A 27,121-nucleotide genomic window follows, 5' to 3' on the forward strand; every position below is an offset into this window, starting at 1 on the left:
CACCTTCACTCTTTCATTCCCCTTTTCTCCCGCCTCTGGAATAAACTCCCGCACTCCCTTCAATCCCACTCCTCCCTCCAGGTCTTTAAAACAGCTGTTCACCACCATCTCTTATCTTCCCCCATCCAAAACCTTGATCTTTTCTACCCCCGCTAATTCACCCCAGATACACTTTTTTTTGAAATTCCAACTTCTTTCCTGGAAGTCCTTGCAGTGTCCATATGTTTTATACCTCTCCCACATTTCTCTCGATGTCCCTGCTCTCAAATGTTGTGTTTGTGTCCTTCCCCCTCTCTCCCCATCTTGTCTACCGCTCCCCTTATTATATGATTTATGTGTCGGTTTGTATTTTTGTGTGATTAATGTTAGCTCTTTCACTAGCCTCGATCTTGTATACAAAAAAAACCAGGATTCAAACCTAGGATCCGAGGGTCCCAACCCAGCACCCCAAACGCTAAGCCAACACCAGGCTTACATTGAGACGAGAAAGATTATACATATATTACATATGCAGGTAATTTACACTCAGAGATGTCAGGTTACCTGTTACTTGAATGAATAGGACATGGCAATGAGCAAATCATCACCCTATATGGGATTTGAAATTATAGCATATATGATCATACATGAGGATGCTCAGATGTGAACGTGAGACAGTTAAATCAGTCTCCAGGCAATAAGCAAGGAGTGTGAACATGTGCTTTAAACCTGCAGTGTTGAGTGTTATTGGAATTGCCATTCGAGGGTTGTAAAGTTGCGGCGTTGTAAGTAAGAGGCAAGTTGCATCTGAGAATCGAGGCATGCCGCCATGTTTCCATGTGGCCAGAGCTGGACCGGCCCGAGTTGCCTTCCTCTTTACTTGGAGGTTCGTGTAAATCAAGAAGAAGATTTAATGGTGTGCAAGTTGGGGGTAAATTAGTGCTTAGGGTATCAGAATTTGGAGGTTTTACATTAAAATCAGAGTTTTCAAATGATCTTCATCTTGAATCATATTTGCTTCGTTACCTGGAAGTGGTTAGATGCCATTTTTTGCAGCAACTTCATAGCAAGACAGCAAAAAAGGAGCCACAACAGTATGTATGCAAATCACAATCAGGTATAATTTAATTTTTGTGAAACATATCGATTTAATATGTACATTAAATAAATAAAAACACCCAGCCGCCATATTGTGATAACAGAAATGACATCGCTGACAAATTGCAATAATACCAATATAAAATATAGGTCTACATATACAGCAGTACAGATAATGTTAACTGTCATGGGATAGTCCCACTGTTTATATCTGAGTAATGATCGAGAGAGACATTGAAAGACAAACAGATGTTGGGGTTACATTCCTGACACACAAGCTATGCCATTTTGCGGGGGGATGAGATGATGGCAAAGTCGAACATGTTGAGATGATATTGAAAGAGGCAAGAAAGTTTGTGCGAGACGTGTATAGGAATTTTTGATGTGTGGCGAGGAAGATTAGACACAGGGAAAGGCCATTCAGCCCACAATGCTTACGTCACATTTATAAATCATACTGCACAACGCATGAGGTCATGTTCCAAGCGCACAGGTCTCAGTTGCTGAATCGTACAGGCCCTTACCACAAAGCAGTTCCTGGTAGACCCAGCTTTGAATCCTACAACAACATGGACAGACCTTCTGAGGAGTATATTGATGGGCTAGACATCAAATGTTAGGTCTCCAGTAACACCTGTCAGCAGCACTTCCATTCAAACGCAGAATGGTAAGCAGGCAAGTGACGGTCTTTGAAGGTCATGTGGAAAATGGTTGTCTCATGTGGAAAAAAGTTTCCTCGGGAGACCTTTATGGAGGGAGAGAAGTACCACGCTTTGGCACCATTTTCATCGGATATGTTGTTGGCTATCCGGATGGGTAGTAGGGTGTATCGCTGTGGTAGTTGTAGTCCGGACAGACCTTCTGCACAAGGCGATAGTCGGTGCTGTAGAAGGCGATGTAGATGCAGATAACGTTGAAGGGCTTGGAGCAGACCCAGGACACGTGGCTCTGGGTCTGTTCCTGATAGCAGTTCTTGGTCGGATCAAAGCTGCAAAGTGCGGTCTTCTTGGCCCTGTCGATCTTTTCATACTCCACTCGGCAGTTAAAGGTTTTGGATTCTTTGGGGTTGATTACAGCCTGGTTTGGTGGCTCGAACTCCAAAACCTTGGTCGGGGGAACTAGACTAACGGAGACGTTACCTTGGCCCGTAGAGTTGTGCCGAAAGTAAACGCTGAATGTCCCGTTGCCATGATCCACAATCTTTCCCGTGATTAGCAAATTTAGCTTCACTGTCTTTATATTCGAATTGAAATCGCCCCAACCAAACATCTTCTTGAACTTCCCTGTTTTCACCATAGGTTTTCGTTTGGTCCTGATACGTGGCCCACGATTCTGCCCGGGCAAGGTCTCCAACCACTGCCAGAGCTCTCGGCGGAGTTGCGGAGAAAATGCAGGAACCTCCCGAAAAGCCGAGGTGCTTTTGGGTGCCGGTGGAGCCATCAGGGCAACCCGAGGAGGCTTTGGAACATCATCGGCCAGCCGCGAAGCTTGCACCTGTGAGAGAAGACGCATGCACATCAGGGTAAATGCAAGTAAGCCTCCATATAAACGGTAATACAGATGCATTCACTGATACACGTGAAAACGAGGTTACACCACAATCGGTTAGATGGTCCAGGAGACAGCACAATCAGTTAGATGGTCCAGGAGACACAACAATTGGTTAGATGGTCCAGGGGACACAACAATCGGTTAGATGGTCCAGGAGACACCACAATCAGTTAGATGGTCCAGGAGACACCACAATCGGTTCGATGGTCAAGGAGACACAACAATCGGTTAGATGGTCCAGGAGACACCACAATCGGTTAGATGGTCCAGGAGACACAACCATCGGTTGGATGGTCCAGGAGACACCACAATCGGTTAGAGTTAGATGGTGCAGGAGACGCCACAATCGGTTAGATTGTCCAGGAGACACCACAATCGGTTTGATTGTCCAGGAGACACCACAATCGGTTTGATTGTCCAGGAGACACCACAATCGGTTAGATGGTCCAGGAGACACCACAATCGGTTCGATGGTCCAGGAGACACCACAATCGGTTAGATGGTCCAGGAGACACCACAATCGGTTAGATGGTCCAGGAGACACCACAATCGGTTAGATGGTTCAGGAGACACCACAATCGGTTTGATTGTCCAGGAGACACAACAATCGGTTTGATGGTCCAGGAGACACCACAATCGGTTTGATGGTCCAGGAGACACCACAATCGGTTTGATGGTCCAGGAGACACCACAATCGGTTTGATGGTCCAGGAGACACCACAATCGGTTTGATGGTCCAGTCCAAGAGACACCACAATCGGTTTGATGGTCCAGGAGACACCACAATCGGTTTGATGGTCCAGTCCAAGAGACACCACAATCGGTTTCATGGCCCAGGAGACACCACAATCAGTTTGATGGTTCAGGAGACACCACAATCGGTTAGATGGTCGAGGAGACACAACAATCGGTTTGATGGTACAGGAGACACCACAATCGGTTTGATGGTCCAGGAGACACCACAGGCTTGTTTACATGACAATGTCTCTTATTATATACTGTGGGCTCATTGCATTTCACACACCACACTTCCAAAGTACTGTGTGCAGGTCCAGCCAGAAAAGGATATGCAGATAGTCACATTGAGTATTTTCCCTTTATCCTGTTTGGTCGACCCCCAGCGAAAAGAAAATCAGATTGATATCGTTCCTTAATCCGAACCGAATTCGTACGAAGGCCACCTTGTCCTAAGGTCTGATAAAAAAAGAATTTGTTGCACGACGTGGACACTCTTCAACATAACTCTAAACCCAAGTGGTGTTCAACATGATTGATGCGGATAGACGTAACGAATTATGGATGAAATATGTTACCATGGCGTTATTTAAATAGACCAGATTTAAATTCTGAAATGAGTGCTGTCTGGGGCTCCAGCTCGCTTGGTCAAACAAAGCATAACCATCTCATAAGCTGTCGGTGCTGTCACGCGTTATAGTGACAACCATTGTAGTCTGGGGCAACATCAACAAAAGCATCAGCCTCTGCACAAGCAGGTGGCATATGTTTATTGTAGAACACCATGCGGTCAGATTTGTTTGCACAGAATATAGAAAGGACATTCAGTTGTACAAGTTCTGCACGGTTACACCGAGCGATGATACTGGACCCTGCTCGGTGACCGTTGGTTGGACACGGAGTCGGATGGACATGCCCCATGCCCGAAACACATGTCTGTGAATGGGACGTCACGCTTAATATGCCCTCGCCATGAAGAATGCGCGGAACCGACAGGAGGGTGCAGTGGTAGTGCGCTCACCTTTGACCTGTCTAGTTTGGGGTTGATTCCCGACACCACTCTTGGTGCATCGCAGACTGGGCCTTGCATTGCATCACAAAGCGCGTCACCCCTCAGTTGGGCGTTCAATCGGGTGTCCCGTCTGCGAACATTATCTGGTTGGCGTTAAATATACCATGGTGTTTTAACGAAGATTATGCGAGTTGTTGCCGGACCCCTGAACAAATGACCAATTTCTGCACCTTCACTAAATTGTCAGTCCTGACCAAGCGGGCGGTTCATTTTAAAGATTTAGGTAAGAAACGCTCCTGGGAAAAAAAAATTTTGGACAGGAATTTATCCGGGTCCGAGCTCGCGGATCATGATGGCACACATACCCAATGAGAAGAGATACCGTGGGCCTTCAATGTCCACCAGTTTGTGCCAGCAGATGTCCAGCTTAAATGTACTCGTATAAAGTGTGACGTCATGAGTGGATAGGTGTAATACGCACAATGAAGAGAATTTGATAACTAGAAACCATAATTGCATTTTATGTTCAAATTTTCTCTGCTATCGAAATATAAATATCTATAAAGCTCAGTTGACTTTTTGCTCCACCAAATAACAGCGAAACGGAGTTGAGTAAAAGGGTGAAAATTATACAGATGCTGTGATAAATAACTACCTCTGTCGGTTTGAATGTTTCAAAGAGAATAGACGTCTGGATCAATTTTTGAATTAAATTTAAATCCCGATTTACCTACATATATATATATATATATATATACAGGGTGGGTGGAAAGTCGCTTCATATATATATATATATATATATATATACAGGGTGGGTGGAAAGTCGCTTCATATATATATATATATATATATATACAAGGTGGGTGGAAAGTCGCTTCATATATATATATATATATATATATATATATATATAAATATATATATATATATATATATATATATATATATATATATATATATATATATATATGTATATATATATACTGTATATGTATATATATATATATATATATATATATATATATATATAAAAACGCGAGTTGTCTGTGTGTGTGCCGTGTTTTATTCAGAGATGGCTGAACGGATCTTCATCAAACTTTCAGAGGTTCATCAGTGAGTGCCTGTGAGTATTCTAGGCAAACAAAAACAAAAAAATTGAAGAAAAAAAAGTTAGTTTTTTTGGAGTTAAAAATAAATAAATCGCTCGATAGTGCCGAAGTCTTTTTAAATGAATGACAGTTATATACAAGTACACATTCGCATAAATACAAAACAATTACCAGACATTTGAATGCAAATAAATCAAACAATTCCGGAAGTGTACGAATTTGGTAGCACAGCTTCTTCTTCTTCTTCCTGATCGGCATCACACTTAAGTCAGAAACGTGAGCCACATTCACTCAGAAACGTGAGCCACTCCCCTTCCTCTCCTGCCTCCCCGCTCCCCTCCCCTTCCCACGTCTCCCCCTCCCCTTTCCCCCTCTCCCCCTCCCCTTCCCTCCTCCGCCCCCTTCCCCTCCTCTCCCCCCCCCTCCCCTCCCTGCGTGATGAATCAACGATTTAAAATTTTGATTCATCAGTCCCAAAGACCTTCTTCCTGTCTTCAGTAGTCCACTGGCGGTGCTTCATAGCCCAGGGAAGCCTCTTTTTCTTATTTTGCCATCTTAGCGATGGCTTTCTTACTGCCACTCGACCTGTCAAACCTGCAGCTCGAAGTCTTCTCCTCACAGTTGAAACTGAGACTTGCTTACTTCGACAAGTGTAAAGCTGTGCTTGGAGCTGTTGTCCTGTGAGCCGCCTATCACGCAAGCTGTTGACTCTCAGAAACTTGTCTTCTGATTCTGTTGTGGCTTTGGGTCTGCCAGACCTCTTCCTGTCAGAGTTTCCACCAGTTTCCAATATACTACTTCGTGCAGTGCAATAATGTCCAAATCATGCTTCAGAGGGTGTAATAACAGTCTGTTCCAATACTGCTTTTATACAGACAGGGGGTTTGTAATCAAGTAATGAGCAGAGGTTGGGACACCTGATGGAATAATTGTTTGTATCAACGTTCAAGGCTTAATTTACTTACATTGCTGCAGAACAGCTGTATGTTGTTAACCCATTACTTGTTCCCTGAAGAAGGGAACTTGGGACGATTACACCTCACCACCACATAATTTAAAAGACCTCACCCCCACGTAATTCAAAACAACTCACCACCACGTAATTCAAAACACCTCACACCGATGTAATTTAAAACACCTCACACCGATGTAATTTAAAACACCTCACCCCGATGTAATTTAAAACACCCCAACACCACGTAATTCAAAACACCTCACCCCGATGTAATTTAAAACACCCCAACACCACGTAATTCAAAACACCTCACCCCGATGTAATTTAAAATACCTCACCCCCACGTAATTTAAAACACCTCACCCCACCTAATTTAAAATACCTCACCACCAAGTAATTTAAAGCACCTCACCCCCAAGTAATTTTAAACACCTCACCCCCATATAATTCAAAACACCGTACCACCAAGTAATTCAAACCACCTCACCACCACATAATTCAAAACACCTCACCACCACATAATTCAAAACACCTCACCACCACATAATTCAAAACACCTCACCCCCATGTGATTCAAAACACCTCACCACCATGTATTTCAAAACACCTCACCACCACATAATTTAAAACACCTCACCACCACATAATTCAAAATACCTCACCACCACATAATTCTAAATACCTCACCACCAAGTAATTCAAAACACCTCACCACCACATCATTTAAAACACCTCACCACCAAGTAATTCAAAACACCTCATCACCAACTAATTCAAAACACCTCACCACCACATAATTAAAAACACCTCACCACCAAGTAATTCAAAACACCTCACCACCACGTGATTAAAAATCACCTCACCACCACATAGTTCAAAATACCTCACCACCACATGATTCAAAACCACCACCACGTTATTAAAAACACTTCACAACCACGGAAACAAAAGTTTGAGGGAGTAGTTCAGTGACAACACAGACAATGTCCAGATATGTAGATATATAGATAGATGACTGACTGTACCTGAGTTGCTGTATTTTCATGGTTTACACAAATCGTAATACAAACAATCATAATGCAGAAATGTATTTGTAATATACGTGATATTACATTTTATAAACAATTTAAGTTGAAAACTTAAGTTGAAATATATTTTTTTCAAAAGAAATTTTAAATTTAAAAAATTTAAAAAAAACAAACACTTAGGACATACGCATGGGAGTGACAGGTGCATACCAGGAGTTTGGTACGATTTCACAAAAGTTTGAGGGAGAAGTTCAGTTACAAGAGAAGACAAGACAGACACTACACAGATATACGTATATAGATATACTGTATATTGTCGCGTTCCCGGGGTGAACACCCCTGGGTACGGATTAGCCAAACGAGCTTTACACTCTGAGGTGCTCAGTCAATGATGGCGGACCTTCCTTATACGCGCTGGGGAGAGCAGCGGGGAGAAGCGAAGCTCTTACCTGTACGGACTCCACCGAACGTATTTGACCCTGGGATAATTAATTCAACCGACAGAATTATAATGTTAAAATACCGGATTTATAGAAAGAAATGCCGGTAACAAAAGAATGCATGGTAAACTTAAATTCCTAATTGAGGGACCCTCCATACGGACTTGTATACAACACAAGGGGAATAATAAAAGAACGAAAGTAAAAAAAATATGTCTTTTGGTACTTAGCTCTGAGCGGCTCTTGAACCCCACGGGAAACACACAGGCCCTGGGCGCGCAATCCACGTGCGGGAAACACACAGGCCCTGGGTGCACAATTTTCTCACTCCAGCCTCCGTGCGTGAAATGAGCAGGCAGAGGTACCTCCCCATCATCTGCTCCAAACAGCAATGCAGTCTCTCCGGTTCACTCGGCATGCCCCTCAGCTGTCACAAAGCTACGGGCCAAGCGCACCAGAGTCCACGAGCCGCGACCGCCCCTCCTCACGATCGTCGAAACCCACTCGCTGTCTGCTCCACACAGCACCCAAACGACGCCCAGTCGGCACAGACGAGCCAAGGAAAGGACAAAGCAGTCGATCGAACCGATGAAAGCCAAGGACCACGAGACAAAATGCCGGGACATGACCGCCCGCGATGAAATCCAGATGCCTAGAGAGATGCACACGCGGCCGCTCGTCACCAAAGCAAGGACCCAAGAAGACAACTGTGACTGCACAGCACCAATGTCCCCACGCAAGAGCGTATAAACTGCGTCTGCTCATAATGACTGTACCCACTCAAGAGACACTGTGTATATGACCATTCTTTATGAATCCCGAAGCAGAGGGAGCAATGATTGGCCGTTCGCTATGGAGGCCAGCCCAGAGAGAGGGAGAAAATGTCGGGGACACAGTCTTTTGTTTTTCAGAGCTCTTACGTCACCCGACGATGTCCGCACGCGGTCCAATCAACGGCCGCCACCACATCACTCTATTGCCGTCCTGACCAATCGTTCTTTGGGTCGTGGCCTCATCGCCACTTGCCGGCCTTTGTGGTGGCTCGGCTGACAGAACCCGCGGTAGTTTTCAATGTCCTGCTTCCGGTTGTTTTATTTAGTGTTATTAATTATGGTGTCGATTGCTTGGCTTGGCTTTGGTGTGTAGTGCGTTGTCATAAGGAACACAGGAAAAGATTACAGAGGCAATTACATGCAGGGGATTAATTACCCTTAATCCCTAACGAATTAACATAACCCCACTCCCCGTCATGGGGACAATGATGCACTCTTACGCGACATCCGGTCTAAACGGATTCCTACTTATGGTACATGGGGGTTCTACTTCTTCACGACAGTCGGAGCACACTACCTGTACAATTATACCTGGACTAAGGTATTGCATTGCCTACCCCCTCCCCCACCCCCCACAAACGTAACACGGCCTCCCCCCCCCCCCCCCACCCCTGGAACCATAGCTCATGCAAGATTCACTGCAGGCGCTACCATTCCAGCCTTAACACTTACCAACTAACTTAATTAGCCGATGAAATAAATTGGGAGGGGCTGTGGGAAGCGAGTCAAAGCTAACTTACCTACTCTCCTTACCGTTCTACACCCCTTAAGCAACATTTCAAATATGTACAAAACTTGGAATCCTTGCTCCTAACTCCTGGGGCAGGAAGAAAAAGGTCAGCAACACACAAAAAACTACCTTAACCACAAAACTTATTCAAAAATGCAACATTCAAAAATTCAAAAACATTTGTACAGCAACACCTTGGATCCCTCTAAAGATCACGTCCCCCAGTAGATGCCACAATACCCAACGTTACCTGCGGAGCCATCCCAATTTGCCAAAATTTCCACGGGCCCTGTCCTGGTGATACAGGTGAGTGACATGGCAAGGTGGATTTCGCCCCCATTCACTCACACAAATCCCATAACCATTCATACACATTGCAATAATTATCATAAACACTTATTTCAACCCCCCTCCCTCCCCGTGGTGCCCGCAGTCCAAAAACCAGTTGCCCGACTTACGACTTTTTCACCCCTCCCACCCCACCCCCCCCCCTTCACTTCTTGGCCCTGTGACAGCCAAATAGCTCCTTAGCTGTCATCCTGCTGGGAAGGTCTCCACACCAGGCTCCATTGCCTCAGGCTCGCATAGCTTCACAGGACGCCAGAGGTCACCATACCTCAAGGTGCCCAACCACCCCCCCCCCCCCCCCCCCCCCGCCGACGGGCTCCAAATTTCCAGACACCACTGGCTGCCAGGGACAATTACCTTAGAGGGGGCCACAGTCACCACTTCTCCAGAGCTTGAGCCTTACCTGCAAACACACACACCTTCCCCACCCACAAAATTCACAATAACATTTCCTCCCCCACTGCCATTCAATTCTCAACCAGATATTTCAAGAAGAAGATTCAATTCTCAACCACATATTTCAATAAGAAGATGTCATCCAGAAATGCTGCCATGCCCTGCTTACACGTGAATTTCCCATATTCCCATTTCAATCATATCTCAATCACAATTCAGTTTTCATCCTCACGACAACACAAAAACACCAAAATCTTCAAACATAAACAAACGCCACCCACAAGACACTTTGTGGCACACATTCCAATCCCCTCACCGACCATGTCATCACTATCACCCGCCCCCATTAGTCTAGTCAAATTTCTGGGAAACGTGAATTCATGAGGCATTTTTGAGTAAAAGCAAGCAAACCACTTTTTCTGGGGTAGTTTTTCGTGCTGAATACGAATCTGTTGTTTGCCAAGCCCAAAAATGCGTAATTAGGTCACTAATCAAGGTCAAAGGTCAATGAGTGCAAAATTCAAAATTTTTGAAAAAATGTTTTATTTTACATCACCTATCTGTACATTTCAATTATTTTACAGTATTTTGTCTGGTAAGGTTACTACAGCTTTTCACAATTATGAAAGTAAAGGGAATTGTGAAGGGAAAAAATCAGATTTTTGTGAATATATCCGTAATGAAGCAACTTTTCGTTTTTTGACATACTGTTTTAATTCACTTGAATTGTTGCCTTAAATACCATCAGTGAAGTGGTTTACCTGAGTCCTATATAATAGCAAGATTGTTTTCTACACTAAATGTCAATATTTGACTAATTAGCCACTTAATTAAGGCTAACGGTCACAAGGCGCAAAGTGCACTTACATGGCACAAGGCGCAAAATGCACTTCATGGCAAACATGTTTGGAGTGCAGGCAGTTGATCATTATCACATGTATTCTTAATTAATCCTGAATCAATTGCAGTCTGTCAGACTGATTGGCTGGAAGGAGGAGCCATCCAGGGGAATGCCAATTAGCTTAACTGTGTAAGCTCTGACCCCCCCCCCCCCCTACTTTGGCCTGTTTCGACATGGTGTTTCACTGGCATTGCACTTGCAGGCCTCAGTGCAGAACTGTTTCCCCCACTTCCGACAAGAGCAACTATCAGAACTGCAACCTTTCTTGCAACCACACTGAGTAAGTTCTCGGCATCCCTTTGGAATTGACGGTAAAGTTGTAAGAACCGGTGACAACTTGTCATCAACGAGTTTCCATCCACAATCAGTCGGCGGTGGCAGATCTGTCATTGGATTACTGGCCTCTCTCCAAATGAAACTTTGGTAGTTTGCACGCTCTATGTGGAACTTTGCTGCATCACTAGATGGAGGTAGGGTCTCCGTTGCATGGCATTTGTTGAACAGTTTAATGCGGGCTTGATTACAGTTCTCAGATGGTTCCTTGTAGATATGGCAAATGAACTTTTCAGCATCTTCTGTGACCTTCTTTGATGGTGTCGGAAACTGCTGTTGTTGGATCTTTTCAACTGCTGTTGGTATATCCAACGTTGACGTATTGGATGGTTTGATGTCTCCAAGACCGCTTTCAGCAGATGGCCCCCTCTGCCAGGCAGCTAACTGAGTAGCGTGAAATGTATTTTTGCCATCTAGGGTAGAGTCATTGATGTCAATATTGTCGCCAGAAAAATGCACAAATCGTCCCGAAACCAGGTTGCTGGTAACAACTGCCCCAGTTTCTTGATCAAGCGCTTTCAGAGTGTTTTCAGCCATGGCAGTGTCATACCTAAGAACCCGGTTATAGCTGATTATGTGCCCAGCATTATGGAATAGCTCAACTAATTTCTTTGATCGGGTTGACTGGTGCAGCGTCATACCCATTCCAACGTGTTTAGGCGGTGCCTTCTTGTCTCCACATACACCATAGACCATGTCTTGTCCAATGCTAAGGACCCTTGTCTTCTTCACCCAACCAGTTTCAGACATCTCACTTTCGTCAAACTCAGCATCGACACTACTTTGGCCTCCAAGCAAGATATTCACAAACATGAGTACAGATGGTGGTACACTTGCCAACTCTGCTTTTTCGCTTACATCGCAACCTTCGAATGCAGGATGTGACATGATATCACTGCGGAGTTGCAGAGCAACGTGCACTAAAGACAGAAAATGATCATCCTGTTGTCTAAATATGGGAATATAGTCTGCACTGTTCTGACCGCACACCATTTCTGAAAGAGGTATGTGACTGAAATGTCGTGGAAGAAGCAAAGTTTGTTTCTCTGAAGGCGCCAAATTTCTTAGCACAAGAAATTCATAAATGTCCCCAATGCAATTCGACAAAGTTTCTTTAAAAGTCCCCAGTCTACTAAGATACGATGTAGGAATTGTGCCGTCGCACTCACTGGCTAACTCTTTGTACCTCTCGAACACTGCAGATAGTTCAAATACGTGCCCTTTCTCAGCAGAGTGACGCAGCTCTTGACACAACCATGATATCGCCATGTCTGCTGATTTGCTTTCAGTTTCCGCCCTTTTGACATCCCTAAAGAATTTACTAAGACAGTTAACATGGTAACATGCGTCAGCTGAGATTAAATCATTCTCATTTGCAGTACGGACTAAGATGTTATGTACAAATTTAGCTTTTTCCGTAATTTCATTACTCATTTTGAAGGTTGTGACACGACTTGTCTTCTGCTTCTTGTCAAAGTTCTGGCAGAACATACACAATGTCCAGTTCATCTTAGTAGTACTACTGCGTAAAAACGGACATGCTTCAGCCGAAACACTCTTTCTTTCAGGATCTTTTTCGTTTTTCGATTGTTCCTTGGCTAGCTTAGCATTTATTTTCCCCTTGTGTGTGTATGCAGAGTAACATAGCTTATGCCATTTAAGTTTGGGGAGACTTTCTGGAGGCTCTGCAAAGAGAGTCGAAAGCCTGTCCACGGCTGATCGAAATTCATAGTGTCTAAGTTTGCATCGGAGCTCGGTCGCCTCTCTGATGGCAGCAATACCCTGGTTTGTCTGGTTGAAAATCGTATCTTTGACCTGGCTAGTTCCCTGACAAATGATACAAAGTTCAAACGACACATCCTCACGCTGTCGCTTGAGGCTGGCAATAGGTTCCATGGTTGGCCTGAGGGGAGAAACAGAAACCAAACTAAGCACCAGGCACGCATGTTCTGACCATGAAAACTACAACGTTGTATGATATACTGCAACAGCCCTTAAATGATCGAATAAGCGCAGGCAGTGTTGGCCCGGGTTTTAATCTTATTCTCAAAGACACAAAGTAAAGCTTCTTCAAGACAAAACATCTAACCGATATCACTAATTCATTAGTGGTAGATGCATTAGGCACTCATCGTCAATGCCCATGCCCTGCCTGTCTTTTTGCTACTGTTAGGTAAATGTACATGTATGTAGGCCTGCCTATGATGTGAGATGTCAAGCATACATTACACATTTGTATGTACATGTATCTCACCAAAGAAGAATGCATTCCTTTACTTTCATTTGATTTTATATTTCATTTTTTAACAATCTTAAAAAGACCCTTACCTGTACTCCTGAAATGTTTAATGCCTGATGCCTAGGGTACGAACTAGATGGCTTATGCTAGGCTATTAGATTCATTCTTCATCATTAAGGGTCTATTGAAGAACACCATGCTCTGTCTGAATGGAAATGATTTGACAAACATGGCAAATGCATTGGGGTCAGAAAGATGAAGCCACTTTCACTGTTGAGTGAAAGGGATGGTTTCAAGTGCAAGTAACTGTTACGTCATTGCAAGACTTTCGCACTCATTGACCTTTGACCTATGTTGTTTACCGGTGACATTTAGATTCTGTCTTTATAAAATCTATCTCTAGACCATCAATAGGAGCATAAAAACTCTGCCCCATTGTGCATTTAGAGGTTAAACTGCAAGCAAATTACGCAAAAACTAATTGTCGCCCCTTACAGAGATAAAGGCCAATGAGCATAGATGTGTCCTCACGTTTTCCTTTAAAAATAAGATTTTGAAAAGCTTTAGCAACCTTACTAGACAAAATATTGTAAAATAATTGAAATGTACAGATAGGGGATGTAAAATAAAGCATTTTTTCAAAAAAATTGAATTTTGCACTCATTGACCTTTGACCTTGATTAGTGACCTAATTACGCATTTTTGGGCTTGGCAAACAACAGATTCATATTCAGCATGAAAAACTACCCCAGAAAAAGTGGTTTGTTTGCTTTTACTCAAAAATGCCTCAATCATTCTATAAAGGCACATTTTCAGATTTTTTGACTAGGCTACATTGCAAATTACTCATGTCCCAATTTACAGACTTGGCATTTAATATGGAATATTTTTTTTGTGGGGGTGAACTTACTTTTCAAGATGACTTAGAACCAAAAGTTCATTGGAATTATGTTGAAATTATTCTAGATTTTGTTAATGTGACCTTTAAAAGAAACAAAAACCACATTTGACATTTCGAAGCAAATAAATTGATCCTTGAAAGTGATGTAAACTGATATCGAACTCAATTCACGGACAGTACTGTGTTAAACTTCTATGCGTTTTCCAGAAGTATCTCTTTATTTTGCACATTAGCCAAAAATGTTTTTTAACAAAAACAAAGTTAAATTACAACTGGGATTACGGACAGTAAAATTACAGTTCAGTACTTCGTGTAACCCCCACGAGCATTCAGGAGAGCACGTACACGTTGAGGCATGCTGTTCACGAGATTTGCCAAGGTTTGGACAGGAATCGCTTGCCATGCAATTACAATAGCCTGCTGCAATTCACGCACAGAGGTCGGCTGCTGGTCCAAGTTGTCGATTTGACGCGTTAATTCTGCCCACAAGTTCTCTATCGGATTCATATCAGGGGACATGGCAGGACACTCCATATGCTCTGCACCACGGTCAGCAAGAAAGTGTTGGATCATGCGAGCACGATGAGGCCGTGCATTTTCATCTTGGAAGACAAAGTTTCCTCGAAAGGCTGCACGAGCAAATGAAAGCAATGTTTCTTCCAGAATGGCCCTGTGCTTGAACTGGTTCAGGTTTCCATTCAGAACAACCAGGTCAGTTTTGTCCCCTGCATGAAAAGCAGTGCAAACGGTCACCCCACCACCTCCAGCTTGGACTCTTGGCACTATACAATCTTCGTTGTATGCTTCATGCACTTGTCTGCGCACTCGGACACGGCCATATTGACGATAGACCAGAAATCCAGACTTGTCACTGAAGATCACGTGATTCCAGTGTCCTGGCTGCCATTGACGGTGCTCTCTGGCCCACTGCAATCAGCGCTGGCGGTGTTGTCTGGTCAGACGTGGCTTTCCCAGGGGACGCCTGGCACGATAGCCTGCTTGAACCAGTGGTTGGTTGACGAGCCTTCTGGATACAGGCACATTTGTCAGTTGCAGCCACTCAGCCCTGAGCCGATCAGCTGACTTGGTACGGCCATTGCGGGCTAACCGGTGCAGCTGGCGATCATCCCTCTTTGTGTGATTCTGCGGGGACGTCCTGACCTCGGTATTGGAGTAGGGACACCCCTCTGAGCATTTCGTTTCAGGATCTTTGACACCTGACCTTGAGTGATGCCATTCTGCCGAGCAATAGCACGCTGTTTCATGCCGGAATTTCGTAAAGCCACCACTCCATGACAAACAGCATTGTCGAGTTGACGGACCATCTCCAGGGGAAGCGGCAATAACTTTTGTAGACGTGCAGCAGTTATTTTCCACTAATACAGAACGCAACAACCCTTATATACCCGATTGTGAAGCCAATCGTCAAATGTACCTGTCCATACATTTTGTCACGCCACCTGTGATATAATCCTGTTATTGACTTCTTGCTGCAACAGACAATCAGTGACATGGTTCTTTTAACAAAGAAATCACCGAAGCGAAAAAGAAACTCACCAGATTGATATACCGAGTTCAGAAATTAAACCCGTCAAGAAGAAAAATAAAATTCTATATTAAATGCCAAGTCTGTATATATATATATATATATATATATATATATATATATATATATATATATATATATAATTATATACATTGTTACAGTTTGGGGTCCACTACGAGGGGGTTAGCCTCCGTTCCTTCCCGAACTTACCGGACCTGAGGCTGCTGTACACGAATAACTTCGTACTTCGGCAGGTTGCGAACCAGCAACTACAAACACCAATTGGCCCGTCGTGCGATAGCAGGATCCAATCGTCTGACACCGTTTACCTGTACCACATGACGGTTTCAATTGGGGAACGTACCCTCTGGCTGTGTACCACTTTTCTTCCTGGATGGAAATTTAGATGGCCGAGCAACCTTTGGAACCCCCCGGGCTGAGGCTAATTTTGTTACGGCCGATCGCTACTCTGGGTGCGAGCAATGGTGGACCAAAGGAAGAAAGGACATTCATGGACAGAGGGAAAGGAAACGTTTAATGATTCGATTTATTTACAAGTATTTACAGTGCAACTTATTGATAGGAAAGAAAAAGGGACAAGAGGCAGAAACTTAGCTTATTCTATGCCTTATGACAAATACAACAAATAAACATAACATGGGCGCCCAGCACACATTCACGGGGGAGGAGGAGGGGACACAAACGTTGGGATCCTGTTTGCAAAATGGTTATGATGTTACTAGGACCTTGTTGTGTCCACTGCAACGACCTCATCTTGTTGTCACCAACGAGCACCATGCCAGCAAGATGGACACCCCCAGCACGAGCATGAAGAGGCAAAGGCGATCGATCCCCAGCACGAATACGAAGAGGCAAAAAGCGTCGGAAACTCGGCAGAGTGAGTGCATCGGAAAATGTGCAGTTAAGAGCCAGTACACATGGAGAGAGAGTACGTCGTGATCTCGTGCAGAGCAAGAGTATGTCGTGGCCTCATGCAGAAAGACAGTCGGTCATGCACATGTGCAGCGAGAGGGAGCAGAGAGAGAGAGGCCGGCCGCCAGGCCATGTGCACAGAGAGCGAAAAACATGTACAGAGCCAACAAAGTCCAAGGCCTTTCTATCCAGCAGAGAGCGTTCTGCAGGCTCGTGCAGGGAGAACAGTGTCCAAGGCCTTTCTGTCATGTTTCCGTGCCTGTCATCAGCCTGTCATCCTTCCGAGGTCGGCAAATTGAGTACCAGTTCACTTGCCCTGTGTGTCGCAAGGGGCGTCTAACAGGGTTGGCGGCAGGAAGGGCATCCGGCCATAAAACATTGCTTCAAAAAGGGGACCAAGGTGCCCGAAAAAGGCCAATCCCTGCTCTGTGGAGGAAAATGGCCTCGAAAGGTGGTTTTCATACGTGCACCAAGAGGGAGTCCGGCAGCCAACAGAGAACGTTCAGAGGCCTGAGAGAGGGTCCAGCCAAGAGAGAGAGAGGCACGTGTGCCAGACCTTTTTGTCAAGGCTCCCGCCGAGGTTGGTGCCGTTTTAGGTGTTTTCCGGGCTGCCGATTGGTGGAGTTTGTCACCCTGCCCCCACATGCTCTCTCGAAGGTACTTTTACCTGGTGCTTGGATGGTGTGCGTTTGAGGCTGCATGCACTGCCTGGCAAATATCCCCTTATGAGTGGAGGGCCTCGCTTCCCATCTCCAATGCATAATGACATATACAGTCATGTGAAAAAGTAAGTACACCCCATGTAAAGTTTTGACTTTTTCAACATATTTCAACATACAGCTATTTGATCTTCATTTCAACAATATTGATAGATAAAGGTGATATAATTTAACAAATGTCATGAAACATTTACATTTTGTAGTCCATTGTATAATTTAAAGAAACATAAATGCAAATTTCGCATGTGGAAAAAGTAAGTACACCCTTGGCTCTAATAGGTGGTATTGCCCCCTTTGGCAGAAACACCTCAAGTAGGCGTTTCTTATAACTGTCTACCAGTCTCTGACATCGACTGGGAGATTTTTTGCCCACTCCTCCATGCAAAATTCTTTCAGCTGTGCGATGTTTGAGGGGTTTCTTGCATGCACAGCTCGTTTCAAATCTCCCCACAACATCTCGATGGGATTTAGATTCGGGCTTTGACTTGGCCATTCCAGAACCCTACATTTCTTTCTTTTCAGCCACTCCTTGGTGGATTTACTGGTATGTTTAGGGTCATTGTCATGTTGCAAGGTCCACCTTCGGTTGAGTTTCAACTTTCCGACAGGTGGCCTCACATTATCCTCAAGCACTCTCTGGTACAATGAAGAATTCATAGTGGATTCTATGATGGTGAGCTGCCCAGGCCCTGATGCAGCAAAGCTGCCCCAAACCATAATATTTCCACCACCATGCTTTACAGTTGGTATCAGGTTCTTGTAGTCAAATGCTGTCTTTGGTTTTCGCCAAACATGTCTTCTGGTACTGTGGCCAAATAGCTCTACCTTTGACTCATCTGTCCAGAGCACATTGTTCCAGAAGTGCTGGTCTTTGCCTAGGTGTTCATTGGCAAACTTTAGTCTTGCCTTGATGTTCTTTCTAGACAGCAAAGGTTTCCTCCTTGAACACCTCCCATGAAGATCAAATTTGTGCAGCCTCTTTCTAATGGTAGACTCGTGCACTTTGACATCAACAGTGGCAAGAGCTACCTGTAGGTCCCGTGATGACATTCTGGGGTTCTTATAGACTTCTTTCAGCATCTTGCGGTCTGCTCTCAGGCTGAACTTGCTGGGGCGGCCTGGCCTGAACAGGTTGGCAGTTGTTTGGAATCTTCTCCACTTGTAGATGATCTTCCGGACAGTCGAATGATTGATTTCAAATTGTTTGGAGATCTTTTTAAATCCCTTCCCAGACTCGTAGGCATCTATAACCTTCTTTCTGAAGGCCTCAGAGAGCTCTTTTGATCGAGGCATGGTGACGCCGCACACGTCAACAACAAAGAGCAAACCAAACGAAATGTCTGAGGTTTAAATAAGACAGGTTCCTCCAAGATCCTCTCTCACGATGTTCTAATTATTTGCACCTGAGCTGGTGCACCTGATTCTAATTTTAGGTATTTGAAGTAGTGATAAATGTAGGGGTGTACTTACATTTTCCACATGCGAAATTTGCATTTATGTTTATTTGAATTATACAATGGACTACAAAATGTAAATGTATCATGATATTTTTTAATTTTTTATTTTTGTATACTGAATCGAGACTCGTGAAAGAGCTAACATTTACTTACAAACAAATCAACCAGACAAACATAATACCGAAAAAGAGGGAGCGGAAGACAAGATGGGGACAGAAGGGGAAGCACACGTTGCACAAGATCTGCCTGCAACCCTCTTATGGTTAAACTGCCAAAATCAAGACTCTCTGCTCACCTTCACTCCTTCATTCCTCTTTTCTCCCGCCTCTGGAACAAACTCCCTCACTCTCTTCAATCCCACTCCACCCTCCAAGTCTTTAAAACAGCTGTTCACCACCATCTCTTATCTTCACCCATCCAAAACCTTGATCTTTTCTACCCCTGCTAATTTCACCCCAACTCCACTTTTTTGAAATACCAACTTCTGTCCAGGAAGTCCTTGGTGTCCTTGTGTTTTATACTTCTCCCTCCCCCTGGGCCCTCTCCCTTCCACACATCTCCCTGCTCTCGGATGTTGTTGTTATATTATATCACCTTTATCTCTCAATATTGTTGAAATGAAGATCAATTAGCTGTATGTTGAAATATGTTGAAAAAGTCAAAACTTTACATGGGGTGTACTTACTTTTTCACGAGACTGTATATCAGTAATTATGCAACTCCATACTGTGAGTGGAAAACCGCCAGTAAGGTGTCCCATACAGTTACTGCTATACCTTACTGGGAGCGATAAGCACCGCCTGCCACATGGTACATTACCTCTGGTATCCACCCACTATGTGGGGTCGACCTGGATGCGGTTGGGAGTAACGAAAATAAAATATATATTTATTAAATATATATATATATGTGTATATATATGTAATATGTATATATATATATATATAAATATATATATATATATATATATATATATATATACACGAGTTCGTATATATATATATATATATACATATATATATATACACACAGTCATGGCCAAAATTATTGGCACCCTTGCACTTTTTTCAAACAACTCACAATTTTCTCTAAAAATAAGTTGAAATTGATAAAAGTATTTGGTCTCCACAATTCTTTATTTCACTGTTAATATTACAGAACCTTTGTTTTTGATTCAGAACTTAATATATCCTTTTAAATCAGGAAATATAAATAAATGGCATTGACAAAAGTATTGACTCCCAAGACCTTATATTTGGGAGCACGGCCTTTGGACAAAATAACTGCAGTCAAGCACTTCCTATTGCCATGAATGAGCTTCCTCCACCTCTCTACTGCCAGTTTGACCCACTCTTCTTGTGCAAACTGCTCCAGTTCTCCCAGATTTGAAGGTGCCTTCTCCCAACTGCTGTTTTCAGATCTCCCCACAGGTGTTCAATAGGATTTAGATCTGGGTTCATTGCTGGCCACTTCAGAGCAGTCCAACGTTTTGTCTTGAACCATTCCTGGGTGCTTTGTGAAGTGTGTTTGGGGTCGTTGTCCTGCCGTAAGACTCAAAACTTTTGACATAGACCCAGCTTTCTGACACTAGGTTGAACATTGTGCTCTAAAATGCCTTGGTTATCTCCTGATTTCATGATGCCATGCACACATTCAAGGTACCCAGTGACAGAGACAGCACAGCAACCCCAAAACATCACTGAACCTCCTCCATGTTTGACTGTAGGGAAGGTGTTCTTTTCTTTGAAGGCTTCATTTTGTTTTCTGCAAACATCGAGATTATGTACTTTATAAAAAAAGTTATAATTTGGTCTTATCTGTCCACATGACATTTTCCCAGAAGGATTTTGGCTTGTTCAGGTGTGTTTTGGAAAACTCCAGTCAGGCTTTCTCAGCAGTGGGGTCCTCCTGGGTCTCCTACCATAGAACCCCATTTCCTTGAGTTCTTCTGAGCTACTCACCACACAAAGCTTTCATCCGCAGATCAATGGAGTGCTGCTCTCCCCTCTGGGCTGGTGCTCCTGCCTCTCACCTCGCTCGGCTTCACGCTGTTGAAACCAAAGCTTTCAGAATCATTGGAATCTCCATTGATGAAGCTAACTCCATGGGCCTTTCACTTACTCACCGCAGGCAGGTAGGTGGTCTTTGTCTTCTACCGACTCCTCTCCGGCCTTGCTCCCCCTGCTCTGTCCCCCAAATATTCCTGCAGGCCACACAAGATCTGCCAGCAACCCTCTCATGATGAAACTGCCAAAATCAAGACTCTGCTCACCTTCACTCTTTCATTCCTCTTTTCTCCAGCCTCTGGAACAAACTCCCTCTCTCTTAAATCCCTCTCCTCCCTCCAGGTCTTTAAAACAGCTGTTCACCACCATCTCTTATCTTCCCCCATCCAAAACCTTGATCTTGTCTACCCCCTTTAAAACACCCCAAATCCGCCATTCAATCCCCAACTTCTTTCCTGAAATTCCTAGTCGTGTTCATTTGCTTTATACTGTGTACCCCTCCCCTCTCACCCCCCGCACCCTCCCCCCCTTCCACAGATTTACCGACGTCTTTTCTCTACTGTTGGTGTGCTTGTGTGCTTCCCTCTCCCTTTTGTCTGCCGCTCCCTTCATTGTATGTTTTATGTGTCTGTGCACGTTTTCATGTTCAATGTGTTAGCTCTTACACGAGCCTCGATTCTGTATACAAAAAACAACAACAACAACAACAAAAAAAACGATAGACTGTACAGTGTACAGGCCATCAAAGAACACTGTTGTTGAGAGAATCCATGATCGTCAAAGTTGTGAGGTGTGACAAAGATCTGCAGTCGACCCATGCAGTGATCAGAATGTTTGCCTGGGTCTTGTGCTCCTTTGCAGGCCTTGGTTGCCCACATTTCTGTGGTGACTGAGCACACATGACCTGAGTTAGTTGCTTATGAAGACCACACATTGGCTGAAACGTTCGACTTTCGGAACTTCTCTCTTTTTTGATAAAACCTGTGGTTGTTTTTCCTGTGCATGACCTGTTCTGTTGTTCTTGCCATTTCGGTGTTGAACGATAAATGAGCACAGCGGAGTTTAGGAGTTAAATTTCCAATAAAACATAAGATACGTAGTAAATAAGGTAATGTAAAGTCTTATTTATATATTTTGACGACTTTCTCACAGTCCCCGCCATTTGCCCATGTACCGAGGACAGCGGGAGTAAGCCCTACTCTGTGTCCGATTTGGGGCGTGCCCTACAATTGCATATTCGAATGCAATATGCAGCACATTTCAAGAAAAGGAAACAAATCAAAGCCTGCTTCTCCTCCATTCCATCCTCATGTATCTGGCCCTGTTGTTTAAAAAACGAGTCTGATTAGAGACCAACGTGAGCAATATTCGGAGCCAGTAAAGATCTTCATATCGTAATATCTGAACCGAAAACATCCTGATGCTCGAGATTGTAAAGCCACTCACTTCGCTGCACACTCAATGACCCTTAATATATCAGAAAAAATAATCATATCCGGCTAAAAATGATCTTCCTCGTGTTGAGCAAAAGTTTTTCAACATTTTCAACAATGAGCACAGTGGAGGACTTTTATGCAGACTTTCTCATCTAAAACCTCGAGGACGAAAAAGGAAATGCGCATATACTTCACAAGAGTGTCGGTCACCAAAAAAATCCTGCCTTCAATTCCAGGTGGATCTTTGTGCCATCCTAATGCATGATTGTGACGCTAAACCCGGAATTATTGATTCCGAATAAACCAACGCGCGGTCGCGAAAACAAATACGATGCTCGTCCGACACACAGACTCTAATGAACAAGTCAAAGTTGGCAATTGTTGCTGGGATTATTAATTAATACTGTATTTACTGATAAATGAAACATTTTGGACTACTGATGCGCATCTTCAAAAATAAATCCAAAACTTTGGAATGAAATGCGTTCAAGACAGCAATGTGTAGTCTACGCAATAATTTATACGTTGATTGGCTTGATTGTACTTATGTAAGCTTATTATTTCTACAATGATGATTATTATATGAACTACAATATAATATTAAATGTTACATTAATAACTTAGGTTCAGTTTGGGTGATTTTTAAATTTAAAATACAAGGGGCGTTCAAAGTTATTCGAACGAATGAACGATACAACAGTCCATTTTTGTTCTCCTATTTCTTTTATATACTTGTATTTTTAAAAATTCAATTACTCGTTAAGAGAATTTATTTAAACGCCCCCTTGGAGGTTGGAATTATTTTTAAGGGACTAGGTCCAAAAATATAAAAGTTTCATTAACGTCATTCTTGATTTGATTTTTGCATCGGTCAACGCACTTGCCCATCGTCTGTCGTACCTCGTTTCTACAGGTATTGGCAGATGCTTAATGGCGAGATGGGTAAACTGAAACAAAATATGTGGTATAAACAGGAAATAAACGGGCAAATTGTTATAAAAAGAAATGCGTAAACCTGTAAGATTCCGATCCGATGTGCCGGACGGACTCTGTTCCGGAGCGTTGGTTCTGCCGAAGCGGGTTCTTGGGTCGAGCTGGCAGTTTTCCATCTCTCTTCCAGCAGTAGATCAGGCAGGAATTTGTAATTTGTTTGGGGGTGTCGGTGATGGCTCGCCTACTCTTCGCGAACGACACCGTGGGATTTTTAACCTCCGCCAACTAATACACTGGCAGACAGGATGCCCATGTTTAGCGTCCGACCGAGGGAGGGCACACATATTTATGATGCACTGGGATGCCAGTTTATGGTCGAGTCGGGATTCGAACCCAGGCTAGGAGGCGATTGTGCGTACCTCTAGGTAATCCGGTCAGCCCCTTGTAATATTATTAATTTCAAAATAATAATCCTCCAGTGTGAAGACCTCCACCCGAATTCACCTCCCTCCATCATCCAAATCCGATTTTCCTCATTTCTCTCCTTACTACATTTAAATACCGAATGTGATCCCAACTTCCAGTGTTTTGTGCCATCATGGACCGAAATAATTAAACTAATGAAGAAAAGTACAACAATATTACACTCTCTACATTCATTTGAGACTATTGTTCCAAATGTAGTTCATTCATTTTTGTGGAAAATATACGATTGTTCCCAGTGTAAAATGTAAGGAGATGTGCACAGTACGGTACAGTTTGTCCGTCGTAGCCGATATACACAGTACACAGTAAAGGTTGCCCGTCCTAGCCGATGTACGCAGTACACAGTAAAGGTTGCCCGTCCTAGCCAATGTACACAGTACACAGTAAAGGTTGCCCGTCCTAGCCGATGTACACAGTGAAGGTTGCCCGTCCTAGCCGATGTACACAGTACACAGAAAAGGTTGCCCATCGTAGCTGATGTACACAGTACACAGCAAAGGTTGCCTGTCGTAGCCGATGTACACAGTACACAGTAAAGGTTGCCCCTCTCAGCCGATGTACGCAGTACACAGAAAAGGTTGTCCATCGTAGCTGATGTACACAGTACACAGCAAAGGTTGCCCATCGTAGCCGATGTACACGGTCAATTGTTTGCCCGTCGTAGCCGATGTACACAGTACACAGTAAAGGTTGCCCGCCATAGCCGATGTACACAGTACACAGTAAAGCTTGCCCACCATAGCCAATGTACGCAGTACACAGTAAAAGTTGCCCACCATAGCCGATGTACGCAGTACACAGTAAAGGTTGCCCATCATAGCGGATGTACACAGTAAAGGTTGCCCACCATAGCCGATGTACACAGTACACAGTAAAGGTTGCCCACCATAGCCGATGTACACAGTACACAGTAAAGTTTGCCCACCATAGCCGATGTACACAGTAAAGGTTGCCCACCATAGCCGATGTACGTTGTACACAGTAAAGGTTGCCCGCCATAGCCGATGTACGCAGTACACAGTAAAGGTGGCCCGCCGTAGCTGATGTACACAGTGACAGTTGCCCATTGTAGCCGAAGTACACAGTAATGGTTGCCCATCGTAGCTAATGTACAGAGTAACGGTTTCCTGTCGTAGCTGATGTACACAGTAAAGGTTAACCATCGTAGCTGATGTACACGGCAATGGTTACCTGGCGTATCCGATGTACACAGCAATGGTTGCCCGTCGTAACCGAAGTACACGGTAATGGTTGTCAGTCATAGCTGATGTACACGTTAATGGTTGTCCGTCGTAGCCGAAGTACACAGTAACGGTTGCCAGTCATAGCCGATGTACACAGTAACAGTTGCCAGTCGTAGCCGAAGTACACAATAACGGCTGCCCATTGTAGCTGATGTCCACAGTAATAGTTCCCTGTCATCGCCGATGTACACAGTAATAGTTGCCCGTCGTAGCCGATGTGCACAGTATTGGTTGCACGTCGTAGCCGAAGTACACAGTAATGGTTGCCAGTCATAACCGATGTACACAGTAATAGTCGCCTGTCATAACCGATGTACACGGTAATAGTTGCCCGTCGTAGCTGAATTGCACAGTAATGGTTGCCCGTCGTAGCCGAAGTACACAGTAGTGGTTGCCCGTCGTAGCCGAAGTCGGCCATTCAGCTATGACTTGTGGACATCAGAGCTCGTGAATCTGTTTATAAGATCAACATAGGAGCTACAACCCCAACCACAATGATATTACAAGCAAGGTGGGTGTCCAGGATATCCAAAAAGACCAGTCCACTTGTTCGCAGCAGTATTTTACCCGTGTCTGAGCCTGCGGTCCACAATAACTCACCTACTCTTCAGTGAAAGACATCGTGGGATCTTTGACCTCTGCCAAGTTATGCGAGCGGACAGAACTCCTAACCTAACGTCCGGATCCCAGAGCCATCTGCGTTATGATGCAATGCCCTGTCTGCGATACACCAACCCATGAGTTTATTAATCTTTCCTGGAAGCAAACCCAGCATAGACAGCTCACAGGTAAGTGCACTAACTCCATACCATCTTGTCAAATTATTCAGAGTATTGTGTAAGAGTGCAATGGTTGATTGTGAAGTTGTGCAAACGATTAATAAATTGGTACAGGGAATTGAGAAGTTGACATGTATTTGTGTGTGTGTATATATATATATGCAGAGTTTGATGTGATATTTTGGAACAAACATAATTTTCAGACTCGTCCACAAACAGACTGTGTCCCAGTTTTGGTTCATTGAATTGCAAGGGTCCTGATGAGATCATGATGAAGCATTCAATTTCCGGAGCCGCTGCGTGTCTGTATATATCATATATATATATATATATATATATATAATTTATTTATTATTATACACTTAGAGGAGCAACTTCAGGGTTCTGAGAGCAAATGTCCTTGAGGAGCCCAGAAAGCATTATGGGAATGGAAGAGAAGCACCCGATGGACACGCAAGAGCAGACAAACTCGGCCAGACCAGGCTCATCTGAACTGATGTCAAACCCACGTGTCATGAACTCATCTCCTCCATCTCCTGTGCCCATCATGAACCTATCCATTCATACCAATTCTGAGGCGATAACTCTACCCCGCACTCACCGCCAATAGTCCGCGCTGCGCCAGGAGAGCGATGGTACAGAGTGCGAGGCGCAGCATCCCGGTCTTGCCGAGCGGAGCTTGAGCCTAGAGGCGGGTCCGAGGAGCCGCAGAACATGGACCGACCCTGGGAGCTGCTGCACCCCCAGTGGAACCAGCCATATCCTCAATAGCGGCTTCGGTCTGTGGGGAAACTGCGAGGTCTTCTGCAGGTGCTGTCGAGCTCGGACATAGAACTTGATACACGGTAACAGCTCGAGAAGGGTTTCTCAGGAAGCGTTTGATGATTTGTTTGCCTGTTAGTCTGCCTGTCTATCTCAGTCTGTCGATTCACTCTCACTATTTCTGCTCTGCCTCCTCACGTCCGTCCTTTCTGCCTCCTCCGTGTTCTCGACC

The 27,121-nt window shown here is 44.1% G+C and overlaps 1 protein-coding gene across 1 annotated transcript; it reads right to left on the reverse strand.

The window, feature by feature from the left end:
* Positions 1 to 1,079: 1,079 nt before the first annotated feature.
* Positions 1,080 to 27,121, reverse strand: LOC137437196 (neurexophilin-1-like). Its single transcript, XM_078766044.1, has 2 exons — positions 26,729 to 27,121; positions 1,080 to 2,571 (listed from the first exon to the last, which is right to left on the reverse strand). The coding sequence occupies exons 1-2, from the start codon at positions 26,783 to 26,785 to the stop codon at positions 1,882 to 1,884; spliced, it is 747 nt and encodes a 248-aa protein (XP_078622170.1). The 5' UTR covers positions 26,786 to 27,121; the 3' UTR covers positions 1,080 to 1,881.

The sequence above is a fragment of the Myxine glutinosa genome, chromosome 12 (genome assembly GCF_964187855.1).
Source record: "Myxine glutinosa chromosome 12, kmMyxGlut1.1, whole genome shotgun sequence".
NCBI lineage: Eukaryota > Metazoa > Chordata > Myxini > Myxiniformes > Myxinidae > Myxine > Myxine glutinosa.

Excerpts from the sequence above, each read along its gene's own strand:
- LOC137437196 (XM_078766044.1), bottom strand. The coding sequence starts at position 26,785 with ATGCTGCGCCTCGCACTCTGTACCATCGCTCTCCTGGCGCAGCGCGGA. Across the intron at positions 2,572-26,728 it reads CGCAGCGCGGACTATTGGCG|GTGCAAGCTTCGCGGCTGGC; the intron begins GTGAGTGCGGGG and ends CTTCTCTCACAG.